The sequence below is a fragment of the Mycetomoellerius zeteki genome, unplaced genomic scaffold, assembly GCF_001594055.1.
Source record: "Mycetomoellerius zeteki isolate Tzet28-1 unplaced genomic scaffold, Tzet1.0 scaffold467, whole genome shotgun sequence".
In the NCBI taxonomy this organism is placed as follows: Eukaryota; Metazoa; Arthropoda; class Insecta; order Hymenoptera; family Formicidae; genus Mycetomoellerius; species Mycetomoellerius zeteki.
In genome coordinates, this window is record NW_017257465.1 from 171,382 (window position 1) to 185,733 (window position 14,352).

Here is a 14,352-nt window from a genome sequence, read left to right on the forward strand (position 1 = left end):
GTTTTTTTATATAAATAAATATATATATATATATATAGTAGTCTGAAAATTATAGAGGAAGGTTCTCAACATTTTCAAAAAAATATATGTATATATTCCTTAAAAATTTTAAGAATCTTCTTCCACATTCGATCGATGTGACAATCCCTAATAATACGTTAGTCTCTTTGTGAAACGAGCAGCCCCCGACAATCACCTCCGTTCCAATTAACTGCTTGAACGGTGCGCCCCGCCCAGCGTGGCGCCACCGTACCAATAATCGATTATTGCAATCGACAGGTGAGCGGACTACGGTTTGAAACACAGCTGCGTACGCTGAACCAATTTCCGGACACGCTGCTCGGCGATCCGTCACGGCGGCTCCGATACTTCGATCCACTGCGCAACGAATACTTTTTCGATCGGAATCGACCTTCCTTCGATGCCATACTCTACTACTATCAGAGCGGCGGCCGTCTACGCCGTCCGGTCAACGTCCCGCTCGATGTCTTCTCCGAAGAAATCAAGTTTTACGAGCTGGGCGAGATGGCTACCAACAAGTTCAGGTACGAGCACAGTTGTTTGGTTCTTAATGTAACCTAGTTATTGCAATTAAAATTAACGTCAGCTTTCTCTTAATTCTATTACATAAATTCTTGAATCCACAGACATCTTTGTTTCTTAGAAACATCATAGATCTTTGTATCTATGATTTTCCTAAAACGCATTATACTCAATACTTTTTGCTTTAATATATAAATTTTTTTAGCAATTTGAAGTAGATTTGTTTTTAACATTTCTCACATCACGATATAGATTTGTGATTCCACTTTTCGTTAGTTCTTCAGAGCGTATAAACTGCATTCTATATCCAAACCATCTTGATTCTGCAGGACTACAATTTAAAAGAAAAACTTTTAAATATTGTGTATCACTATAAATACAAATATGAGCATAGTCTATAGAAAATGTAATAAAAGTAACCGATATCGTGGTATTAATGAAACAATATCGATCAAACAGGGAGGACGAGGGCTTCATCAAGGAGGAGGAGAAGCCGCTGCCGTCACATGAGTTTCAGAGAAAAGTCTGGCTCTTGTTCGAATATCCGGAAAGCTCGCAGGGTGCCCGGGTGGTCGCTATAATCTCTGTGTTCGTGATCCTCCTGTCGATCGTGATCTTCTGCCTGGAGACGTTACCCGAGTTCAAACACTACAAGGTCTTCAACACGACGACGAATGGCACGAAAATCGAGGAGGACGAAGTGCCGGACATCACGGACCCGTTCTTCCTAATAGAGACTATCTGTATCATCTGGTTCACATTCGAGTTAACAGTGCGCTTCCTCGCCTGCCCAAATAAATTCAACTTCTTCCGTGACGTAATGAACATCATCGATATCATCGCGATCATTCCATATTTCATCACCCTCGCCACGGTAGTGGCTGAGGAGGAGGACACGCTAAATTTACCCAAGGCACCGGTAAGCCCGCAGGACAAAAGTACGAACCAGGCGATGTCCTTGGCGATACTCAGGGTGATCAGGCTGGTCCGAGTGTTCCGGATATTCAAGTTATCCAGACACAGTAAAGGCCTCCAGATCCTCGGGCGGACCCTCAAGGCCTCCATGAGGGAACTCGGGTTGCTCATCTTTTTCCTTTTTATTGGTGAGTTTGATAATATTCTTCGAATGATTAGTGATAAGAATAAGATAAGAATTAAAGATTTATTATTAATTTTATATGAATTAAGCTTACAAAATCTACAAATAGTATCTTGAGTATTTCTAATATATGATATTATATTATATAAATACATTTTTCTGGATTCGATTTACAGATATATCAAAACAATATACATGAGTCTTTAAACTTCATTATTTGCATTAATTATATTACTTGTTAAAAATGTATCAAAAAAATTTTATTGTATGTACACATGGAATATAATAACATTTAAATTGCCTTGTTATATATCATATATAAGACTTACACAGTTAATCTAAAAAGATTAATTAAATTAAGTAGGAAAAATTTAGGGAAAAAAAGAAAGAGAAAGAAAGAGGAAAGGAGACAGAAAGAAAAAAGGAAAAGGAAAAAGAGAGGGGAGAAGAGAAAGAGAAAAAATATTTAAAAAAATAAAACTACATTTTATGAAAATCGGAAAATGATCAAGTTTTTGCTATTACATTATTGTTTCAGAACTTTTGGTTCTTTGTAATCGTTTCTGCACGAATGCTCATTACCGTGAAAAGGAATGAGTAAATGAAATTTAACATCGTTCATTTATTGAGTACAATTTGAAAATTTTCAAAGTCACAAAACCTTTATAGAATTTTTATTTGATATTATAATTACGATATTATAATTATTTTTCAGTTTTTTAAATTAATTTCTTATAATTGATTGGTTATACTGATATATTTACGTAATAAGACTATCATTTAAAATTCATGAATTGAATAATAATAAATGAAGATTGAGAGATATTATATAGTAAAGTAATACTTTCAGAAATCCTGATGAGAAATTTAACTATCTTCGGCTCAATTTTTCTAAATTTTATTTAACTTATATTAAAATATTACTATTTTACAGCTATACAGATATAACTGTAATCTATTAAAATATTATCACATTTTATAAACGAGATTCCACTGTACAAGTTATTTTATCTTCTCATATTTAACGCTGTTAACCTTTTTCAAAAATAAGATTCTACACACACACACACACACACACACACACACACACACACACACACACACACACACACACACACACACACACACACAAACACACACACACACACACACACACACACACACACACACACACACACACACACACACACACACACACATCCAATGCTTCAGTATTACAGGGAAAAGCTTCCTGTTATTGAATGTGTCACTATATCACATATAAAAAGACAACAATAAATTTGTACAAGATTTCTAGTAATGTTTTCTTTGCTATTGAAAGATGAGTAGATTTTCATTAAAAAAATCATTTGACACATTTTCAACTGAAAATTGAATTGGAAATTGATTGAAAGGCAATCAGTTGATTCTAGTTCTAGAATGTGGACATTCTAGGTCCAAGTGTTTCAGGTGTGAAATCATCCAGATTGGATGATTCTAATAACTGAGCCATGTACTTACAACGTATACCATGTGTGGACAGTCCAGGTGCGATCAACCGATTACCTGGATCATAAATAATTCTGTTTAATCCTGGGATACACGTATGTCACATGGACAATTCCAGATGCGATCAGGAAGACGAACAGATCGGACGATCTCAGTAGTCGGATCCTCGCGTCCGCGAGACCGATGTATACGACGCGAGTGGACGATGACGTATACCGTCCTGACACGTGCCTTCCTCTTGTGTGCGTTGCAGGTGTGGTGCTGTTCTCGTCGACAGTCTACTTCGCGGAGGCCGGCACGCAGGACAGCTTCTTCAAATCGATACCGGACGCGTTTTGGTGGGCGGTGGTCACAATGACGACCGTGGGCTACGGCGACATGAGGTACAGAGCCACCGGGGGCGTTAAACCCACTGAACCGGTGTTTTCTTCCTTGCATTGCAGGTGTGGTGCTATTCTCGTCGGCGGTATACTTCGCGGAGGCCGGCTCCGAGAATTCGTACTTCAAGTCCATTCCGGACGCGTTCTGGTGGGCCGTTGTCACGATGACGACCGTGGGCTATGGTGACATGACGTATGATGTACTCACTTTCATTTAAGACTTTAGTTAATGCCCGCAAAAAAACGATGACCGTTTAGGTCGTTGAGAGGAGAGAAAGAGAGAGGAGAAAGAGAGAGGAGAGAGAGAGAGCGAGAGCGAGAGAGAGAGCGAGAGAGAGAGAGCGAGAGAGAGAGCGAGAGAGAGAGCGAGAGAGAGAGCGAGAGAGAGAGAGAGAGAGAGAGAGAGAGAGAGAGAGAGAGAGAGTGGAGCAGGAGATAAAAGAGGGAGGGAGGGAGGAAGAGGAAAAGAAATGAGAGGAGAGAAAAGATTGGAAAAAATTAAAAAGAGGATACTAGAAAAAGGGGAGAAATCGGGAAAAGGAGGAGAAAGAAAGAAGGAAAAGAGAGATGAAGAAGGAAAGAAAGAGTAGGAGCGTGAAACGTGATTTACACGGGCGACTTTATTCGCTAGAAGTGACGTCATTAATTCGCCAGCGAATTCTCTCGACTCTGCTGCTATTCGCTTGAAGCAAGCTTCGTAATTCGTCAGCGAATTCGCTGATGAAAGCTTCTTCTACACGCTTATTTTTTATTTGCTAGCGTCTGAAATTTTGAAGTCGCAGCGTCTAAATCACAGAGCAACGATCGAAGCATTTATCACCAGCGATAAGTAGCGCAAGAAGTTAGCGACAAGCTAGCGACATGCGTCGAAAGCAATATTCGTCACGACTAGACGCTAACAAGAACCCGCGTCTAGAAGAAGTTTTTAGTAGCGAACGCTATGACGTCACTAAACGCGGCTTCTAGCGAATAAAAGTCGCCCCATGTAAATCACGTTTAAGAGAGGGCATAACAAAGCGAGAAAGAAAAATTTAGGGAGAAGGAAGAAAATGAGAAAAGATGGAGGGGAAGCAAGAAGGAGGTGAGAGAGAAAGAGAGTCAAAGGGTGTGCGGGAGAGAGGGGGGAGGGGGGGGAGAGAGAGAGTCAAAGGGTGTGCGGGAGAGGGAGAGGGAGAGAGAGAGAGAGAGAGAGAGAGAGAGAGAGATCTAACAAACACACGCAGTTCCTCGACTTTTTTGGTCACTCAACATTTTTTGAGGTTGCACCAACACTGACTAAAAGTTTAATAATAAGATAATTTGGAGAATTACAAACTCTTTAAATAAATTTATAGATCAAATAAATATACAATAATTAAATATACAATAAAACAGTACGCATTGTGAATATTATTAATATTACGCAATAATTATTGAATTGTATTCTATAACTCAGATTAGTCGAGATTGTTGGCGCAATCACTTTTTTTCCTTTTTACCTTTTCTTTTGATTGGCACGCGCGTTTCTCGAAGCACGCTTTGATTATTCTACGTTGGTCATGTATTTTCTTGTTTGTTTGAAATTAGTAATAATGGATAATATATATTTAACACAAAATTTTGATAAGTAAGAGTTTTTTGTTGTACGGGAAAATAATTTTGCATAAAAATTTTAATTAATCTAATTGTGCGTTTATGAAAATGTACGCAAAATGTAAATTTATTTAATTGGGAATCCATCTCTAAAATTTGGTAATTATATAATAGTATATTATAATACCATTATAATTCCATGTAAACAGCTTAATCATGCTATATAATTGTATATAATATCATTATATAATATAATTACGTTATTTATATGGAATATTTCAGGATAATGATTAAAGTTTTTGCATATGAATATAATTTTTTTATTGAACTGAGTAAAACTGATAAACTTTTCCAAATTCTTTTGATCTTTTATTGGCGCACTTATTAATTGCAAAACTAATATTTCTTTTATGCATTGCATCTTTATATTAAAATTCAAAGCCTCTTACTAAAATCTTTGATATATTTTAAGTTTTATAAATTTTTTATCATATTTCATGCATAAGCATTATTCTTATTAAATTTGATAGAAGCATTTTCTATGAAATTCATATCATTACAAGTTGCTCAATCATAATTAGAAGACTTCAAATATCGCGGATAAAAACTGCTACTTATCATGTCATTTTCTAATCATGCAACTTATAATTATATGTTTCCATAATATTTTAATAAATATATTACATTTCGTATTCCATTTCATTCATTTCACAATATTTTTGTTTTTGGCTATTTACGTTTTCTTATATTGCAAAAGAATCAAACTTTTCTTGAAAATTAATTTACTCTAAAGTCATATAAACCGCATCTCTCATTAAATCATACTATATATATCCGTGAATTTTCTAGAGCTATTATGTAGTAGCTTTCTCGGCACTTCGCGCAAACGTATGAATGTATAAAATTAGTGTAGCTCAGATCACATCAGCAACACCAATTTCGACGCTCATAAAGATTTTGACGATACCCATTGTTTCTCTTGCGCATTATACATTTCGCCATTTGCTCAAACGTGGTTTTTAAGAATTATTTCGTATAGATATCGAGAAAAATATTCTTGATATTTGCTTATTTGATGATAAGATCATAATAAAATTTATTTAAGTTGTAAGTTTTATAAAATTTCAAAATATCTGCTGTATTCGATAAATAAAATTGTATTAAACATTATTTTTAGGTTTAAAAGAGAGACAAAGTTGTAATCAATTCTGTTACTTTCATTCTTTGACAATTAAACGAAATCTTTGGAAATTCTCGATTTTCCTCTCTTGAAAAGAATTTTTGATGTAATGCGACCTAGAAGGCCTCTCGAGTAATTGCTTTTCGTAAATCAATAAGTATTTTCAGACACTTTGGAATCATCTCGGAGCGAAAAATACGTAGAGATTCGAAATTACCATACTGTGTTACATTCTTATCATCGACGAAATATTATTAAAGACCGACATTCTTACGAGAGTTCAAATTAACAGGAGTTAAAATTAAGTAATTAAGAGTAAGAAACTGACAATATAGTTTAATTTTACGATTTATTAGTTTCGTACACTCAAAAAAGTGATCTTGCAGTTATAGCGAAAATTATCTAAGTACGAAAAATAGCTAAAATAGATAAATTTCTAGCAAGTACTACGATATTGGATATGTATTGCATTTAATCATATAGATAACAGAGATAGAATTTAGATTTGTGCTATAAATTCTATGCGTATGAGACACAATTTTCTATCAGATACAAAAAAACAGCTATAATTTTAGTTGGAGCCATGGTATAAAGACAAGTGTATGCTCACGCGCACGCGACCAATTAAAATTGCAAAGTGTGACGTCACAGATAAACGGTAAATTTAAAATTGCTGTTTCCAAATAACTTATATTAGCAACTCATCAGATATATCATTTTAATTTCAAGTTTACAAGAAAAATCTGTTTTAAAACAATATTTTATAAATTAATAAAAATGTCCTGTAACTTAACTAATAAATATCCTGTACTTTTCTTTTGATGGCATTAATATGAAGCATAACACGCATCGAAGTATTGGGAACATATCATAGCTGAATACGAAATTATATATAGTTCACTTCATTACATTTATATATTTACAATAAATAGAAATTCTTACTTTTTTTTATGTTAACGTTTTGTTTTCCGCATGCCGCAATCCACTTAGCTGCGATCGTAAAATCTTTCGGAAACGAAAAATATTTTATGCTGTTCCAGTTAAGCAATTTTGTTTTCCGAAAATAATAATTGCCACAACCTTTCATGGAACAAGACATATTTGTATATGTAATATCCACAATTAAAGAGGAAAATAGAACTCAATTATGCGTTTTTACTGAAATCACGTTTCTCCGGATACAAACATTAAGGACCAAGGGCTACCATGTTTAATCATCAAACCATTCGGATGATCTGATTGGCTCCGAGTGTGACGTCACACTTTGACTGCGCAGTGGTCTATCACCGGATGAGCATACTCTTGTCTTTATACCATGGCTGGAGCAGCAAAATATTTTTTTGCGTATAGAGACACGTACATACATATATTTCAAACTCAACGATACTCGATTTTCATTTAAAACTATGATTTTAATATTATCGTCCGAGTTTGATTATCGATAGAGATGATAACAATAGAAAAAAATTATAATTTTGCGGTATATATAAGATATTATAGCATTACAAGTATGCTTATTTATTTATGGAGCATTTATATAATAAAAAATCATGAATTTAATAATGTATTAGCCAAATATTTATGTTAATAATCGAAAATTTATATCAATTGTCGATAATGTCAGTATTCTTCAGTCACTTCCAGGCCCTTGGGGCCCTTTTTGTAAGGATGAAAATTTGTCCAGGGTTGACGGTCTTTAATAGTATCTCGTTGGTGCTCTTGCGTATCGATCGATGCACACCCGCGAAATGCGCGCGACCGCGAGGTATCTAGGCAGCCGCAGCTATTCTACTTCCGACGACCTCTGCGATGCGGTTTGATGAACTCGCACTATAAATGACCAATATTGTTTGTAAGACTTGTATGATATTTGTCCATTATACATCGTCGGTTGTCGTCCAATTGTCCAATCAAACTATAACTGAATATTAACGATTAATAAATAATAAATTTCATCTTGAAATATGTATGTAGATTTATCTTACAAATTAATAAAAAAAATTAAATTTTTATTAAAGAAAAGAAATAATAAATCATAATACGAAATAAAGAATGCACGGAAAAAATTTATATGTTAATATTACAATTCTTACTGATTAATTTCGTTATTAACGTAGAAAAATATCAAGGCATACAATGATCACGCGCGATCTATGGTTCTTTTTTATTTATTTTATTTCAAGTGATTTGATAACGCAATCAATGGCGTGATAAATTTTGAGCAAAAGCGAATGTTGTTTGCCTATTAAGTGATCGCAGAATAACCCGCAGAATAACCCGGGCATCAACCCGCATGGCTCACGCATGATACTATTTATCACCATGGAAGTTTTTGGGGTATGTCATTTAGGGAAGATCTGCTGAGCAAAAACGAGTTGACCGTGATTCTTCAAACTCTAATAGGCGTATAAATTCTAACTTCGTTTTTTTAATCTTCGCTTACAATTAGATAGATTTCTAAGCGAAATGAAAAGTAATTTCACATTACCTCGCTACGTCGAAATGATGAAGGATGTGTCTCTACATTACATCTCTGTATATCATTTGATCGATGAACAGAAAAAGATTATCATTTGTGATCGTGTGATCTCCGACTAGCGAATTGATCGAGTCACACTTTTTTTAACTTAATTATCTAATAGAGATAATTTTTAATTATCCAGACTTTGGATTTTATTCAAACTCATTCGCATTTTATTCGATTTCTTTTTCGATAACTTGATTCGTTCTTTGGATGTGTTTATGAAATAAGAGTTTTCTGAATTTTCTAATTTTATAAAATTTTGTTTATAAAAAGAATCTAATGCATGCATCCTTGTTTGACGATTGCCTAGCATGCGATTGTCAAAACTATTATCATTACAATAATCATTCTATTATCATTATATCATTATATTTTAAACGTTATTTTCTTGCTCGACCTCATTTTTCGACGTGACTATGCCATTGCCATTATAATCATATTGGTCATACATTATGAAGATCCCTAGTATAATACATAACATCTTCCGAGTAAAATCTTTTTTTTGGAACTAATATAATATATAGTTTAATTATTTATTATTAATGCTGTATAGGTGCTGGCGAGTTGTTTTGTATATGAATGAATCTCCATGAATTTGCTATATTAAATGTTAATGAAAAATTCAATAATTAACTGACAAGAATCATGAATTTGTCCTTTTGATCTAATCAATCATCAGCAGAAATTAATCGTATTGCTTAACTCTTAATTCTGTAAAATGTACGCTATATATGTATGTATGTGTATAAGGTATTGAACAGTATAATTGATTAACGCAGTTTTTGCAATATTAAACATTCAAATGATTTCGAAGTATTGAGCTATTTTTATTCTGTTCTAAAAAAGATACCATAATCTTTTGTGCTTCTTCGATACACAACGAGTCATTGTTCTGGCACATTTTGCGAACATCAGCGAAAGAGAAGATGGATACTCGATTGTTCTGTTCTTCTTTAAAAACTCAAAGCATCGATTCAGTCAAGTGCCATTCTCTCATGTGCATCATTGGTATATCGAATTGTTCTGACTTTGCTACTGATGCGATCTAATGTGGCTGAATAAATTGACCGATCAGAGTCAATATATAAATTCTAAAGCTCGATCTACACAACACGCAGAACCTGCGGGTTGCAGGTTGCAGGCTTGTTGCTTTTGACTGTCGCAACAAACTCGTAACTTATGACCTGCATTCTGCGTGCTATGTAGATCGAGCTTCATGAAATATGAAATAATACCAGTTAAGGCCATCACACGTACAAAAATTTTAGTCGTAATCGTAAGGCCGTAAGCAAATCGGCCAATCACAGTCAAGCGTTTTAAAACGTGAGATCGTAAATTTGATTGTGATTAGTCGATTTACTTGCGATCTTATAATTACGACTAAAATTTTTGTACGTGTTATGGCCTTTAGCGTATTATTTTCTAGTGGACTAATAACATAATGTTCTTTTTCTAAGGAATTGTGGTACATTATGAAGAGATCATTTTGACGAATCCTTACATTAGTTTTTTAGTCTAGTCTAGGCTGCTCGCTTATACTAAATGCATCATGCTATGTTTGTATACGGTCGAAAATTTATGAGATCGTATGACGTTGGCAAAATGCAAAATCGAAGGTGTAAGCTGTCAAAATATTACATGTCAAAATATTATTGAAAGAGATAATCATTTTTAATACAATTTTATTAATAAGGTGAAATGTGTGTGTATACAAATGAATTGTTTGAATATATAATAGATATAATTGATACGCAATATTTTTTACGGCATATGTCTACTTCATTTAACATTCTGCCAATGCACGCGGATTGTCATGTAACTACTGCCACCAGTACCGTATAAGTAGCGTCACACTAAACACGGCAGACTCACACAAAGATAGAAACACCACACCTAGCACCAAGCCAAATTTTGTGATCATAATCCCAAGCTGCGTTATAAAGCTCGATCTACAAAGCACGCGCAGAACGCGAGTCGCAAGTCGCAAATTTGTTACGACAGCCAATCTGATGCGTCAATTTTAAAATTGATGCATCAGATTGGCTGTAGATCGAACTTAACAACCGCACTTTACGCATGATATTTGATACGATATTTCTCCCCGTTTTGTTGCAGGCCCGTCGGGGTTTGGGGAAAAATTGTGGGCTCGTTGTGTGCAATCGCCGGTGTTTTAACGATTGCTCTACCCGTTCCCGTAATTGTCTCCAATTTCAACTACTTTTATCATCGTGAGACTGACCAGGAGGAGATGCAATCGCAGAACTTCAATCACGTTACTAGTTGTCCGTATCTTCCTGGCACCTTAGGTACGTCCTATTATCTTCAGGATATACAAATTTATTTTTATTAAGTTTCTATCTTACTGATCAAGAATTATTTAAAAGGTTGTTTTTTGATAATGAAAAAAGTAAATTAGTGACGAGAATTTAAGGTAGAGATGGGCAAAAATAATCGATAAATCAATGTTAGAGTGCTTTTTTTTTAAATCAATTAAGTAGCTAGTATTTTTGGATTTTCAGTGTTTTTAGACTAAAATTTTCTCTCAAAGAATCTTGAACAATTGTTACTTAAAAAATGTGAAAAAAGAAAAAATGGATTTTCTTATCCTCTAAAGCGGTTGATCTCCTCTTAATGAGTTGAATATTAAACTGTTTAAAAAAACTTTTGGTTTAATTGATTAATCTCGATTTTTTCAAGATATTCTCAATTATGGAAAATTGGGTGTTTTTAGAAATCGGTTTTTTGACATTGCCCATGCCTAAATCAAGGTGATTTCGTCAAGTAATTTTTATACAATTGTAGCTTGAAAGTATTGCGCAAACGTTGTATTAGATATGTAAAAAATGATTATATTGAATTATAAATAAAATAAAATTGTTTGAAAGTATTGTCATATTGAATCAGTTTTATAACTTACTAGATGTATTGTATATTGTCATTTTAAGAATTGTTGAGAATAGATCGATATTCAAAAAGAGATAAAAAATGAATGGAAATTTTTACGGAATAAAAATGTGTATGTGCCTTTCAGGTATGAAGAAGATTTCGATGTCGGAATCTTCGTCGGATATGATGGAGTTAGAAGAAGGCACCTTATTCTCTCATCAAGAGATTACGAAGAAGTCAAATTGCAACCCTCGCCACAATAATAATATCAATCCAGCTTGCATGAGTATCGAGACTGACGTCTGACTACTAGGTATGCATTGTAAATTTAATAATATTCACGTAATACTTAATCGATATCGGTATTGCAACCGATATTTTTATTTCCCGTCTCGGATCGATTATAGTGAAGGAGACGGTGGCAGCGTGGTGGCCGTTATTGAGCCAATTGTCAAAGGGATGCATCTGCATTTCCCTACGGTGCCTGACGTAGGCCTCCTTCACCCGTCATCATAGTCGTAAGCGGCTGGCATCACTCGCCAGCCTGTCCAGGTCCGTCATTGCGAGGGGCGTCTCAGGTCAAAAAATACGCGAAGGATCACCAGAATCATGATCCTTCGGAGAGCCGATCTGACAGCTTTTTCCATCTGAGACGTTGGAAAAACAGAAGAGAGTGAGGTGGATCCAAGGGTGTGTGAAGAGCTAGAGATGGGGATGAATCTATAACCCGTTTTCGAGACATCATCACCTTTCCCACCTTCTCAACGAGCTTGCGCCCCGCGTAAGGACCCACGTGCGAACGAAGGGGACGGGATATTCCTCGTCCGCGTGCGAGCGTGCACGCGTACGGCCCAACCCCCGACACCACCGACTCCAGTGTTCAAAACAAAAAAAATAAAGCTATAACAAATGATACCAAAGAAACATCTCGGCGTTTTCGTATAAGCGCTGTCGAGTATCCCCCCGTCCTTACGGGCTCCTCCGCCTTTCAAAATACCAAACAGGTGAAATAGAGAAGGAGGAGCCGGTGAGTAGCGGAAGCAACAAATGGGGATTGTACCAGATAATACTATATTAATTATTATCAATATAAATTAATTGAGTACCGTACATATAGGGAGAGGGTAAGTTAACAAAGTACGTTTTATGATTATCGCGAATGCGAGAACGTTTAGAAAATGCTGCTTGCGGAGGTGAAAAAGGGAAAGCGACAAGAATGCTTGTAAAAGATGCATCAAGAATAAAGAACTGAACGATGGTGACTACTGAGACAAAGAGAAAGAGAGAGAGAGAGGCGAAAGGGAACGAGAAAAAGAGAAAAGGATGGAGTGTGTGTACGGCGTAGACTGTTCTGTTCCTTTGTTTTTCTTTTTTTAAACAAAGGACACTGAGAAAGCCGATTTTCTAATCAATTTGCCATTGTATGATATGTTATTCGACAATAGGATTTATTTTTTGTCTTATTACATTCATGCACTTGCACGTGTAACATATTTAAATGCTGATAAAATGATAATGTCAATGTTGATTGATGAAGTTGAATTATTTTTTAAGAACGAAAAATAGATTTCAATTTCAGATTATTGATTATTGATAACCATAATCAGATATTTGCAAAAATGATACAAATAATTTTTATGATACCCCTCAAAAATGTGTGAAAAATTATTTTAGCAATTCTGAATTGCACCCCCGCTGCTTAAAATTATAGAATATGTAGAAATTGCTATGTAGATTACATTTTTCACGAAAATTATTTATTAATATTGAAATTACAATAATTTTATATTATAGTTACGTTTCAAACTCTTAACATATGTAAGAAGTGTCTATTCGCTTATTCAAAATTATCTTCACGCTTAGATCTAAACGAAGAGAAATTACGTGCCAGTATTAAGTAACGGGGGTGGAAATATTCGTCTGAATAACGAATTCCGACATATTATACAATAGATCGAATATGAATAAAGACGATATATACGAGCAATTGTAATGATAAGAAACGTCCAAAAAAAAATAAAAACCGAAGATGTCTGCCAGTGGCGCACGAATTTTATGCCCAAATCATAATTTCAATCTCTCAAATACGCAATTTGATATTTCTGTCTTCGATATGATCGATAACGATTTCCTGAAAATCGTGGATGATTGCTTGCAGAAGCAAAATAATGATGACAATTAGCATGCACAAGTTTAAAATACGTTAATAATCTATTAATAATAATTCGTATACATCATGTTCTTCGTCTTAATTAAAGCTCAAAGATAAAAGAATCACTAAGTGATTTCTTATGAAAATAATTTTTGATTAAACAAGAATATCTCTTTGATAATAAAGAATAGAAACTTGTGAAATGTTAAAAAAAAACTTATATAGAGCTCTTATAGTTTTCCTTTTCTTTTTTATGATTAAATTTCTTACCGCGAATTAATATTCTTTGTAAAAGTGGTTTCTAATTTATTAAAAAAAAAAACACTATTACATTATATATTATTTTGATGACAAAAAGAAGCAGCTGTAGTTTCGAGTTATAAGTTAAACAACAATATAATTCATGTCAAAAAGGAAAAGGAAGACATGTGATATTGAGATAAGCTATTGTCTGTGGAAAGCGAATTGGCATGCCAATCGATCCTCGCATCCAATCACACGGAGTATTTTCAAATCTGTTCGTCTTTT

At 34.5% G+C, this 14,352-nt stretch overlaps 1 protein-coding gene across 8 annotated transcripts in view; it reads left to right on the top strand.

Moving 5' to 3' along the window:
- shaker (potassium voltage-gated channel protein Shaker) overlaps window positions 1–13,192 on the top strand; it is an 84,814-nt gene extending 71,622 nt beyond the window's left edge. For 5 of the 8 annotated variants that reach the window (XM_018454917.1, XM_018454922.1, XM_018454920.1 and 2 more), the window contains 6 exons: window positions 280–545; window positions 1,003–1,646; window positions 3,574–3,703; window positions 10,902–11,092; window positions 11,818–11,985; window positions 12,080–13,192. In XM_018454917.1, the coding sequence (XP_018310419.1) occupies window positions 280–545; window positions 1,003–1,646; window positions 3,574–3,703; window positions 10,902–11,092; window positions 11,818–11,978 (1,392 nt within the window). In that variant the 3' untranslated portion in view covers window positions 11,979–11,985; window positions 12,080–13,192. Of the gene's footprint in view, window positions 1–279; window positions 546–1,002; window positions 1,647–3,383; window positions 3,845–10,901; window positions 11,093–11,817; window positions 11,986–12,079 lie in introns of those variants that run through there. The other 3 variants (XM_018454918.1, XM_018454924.1, XM_018454923.1) reach the window with 3 other exon arrangements.
- Window positions 13,193–14,352: the final 1,160 nt, after the last annotated feature.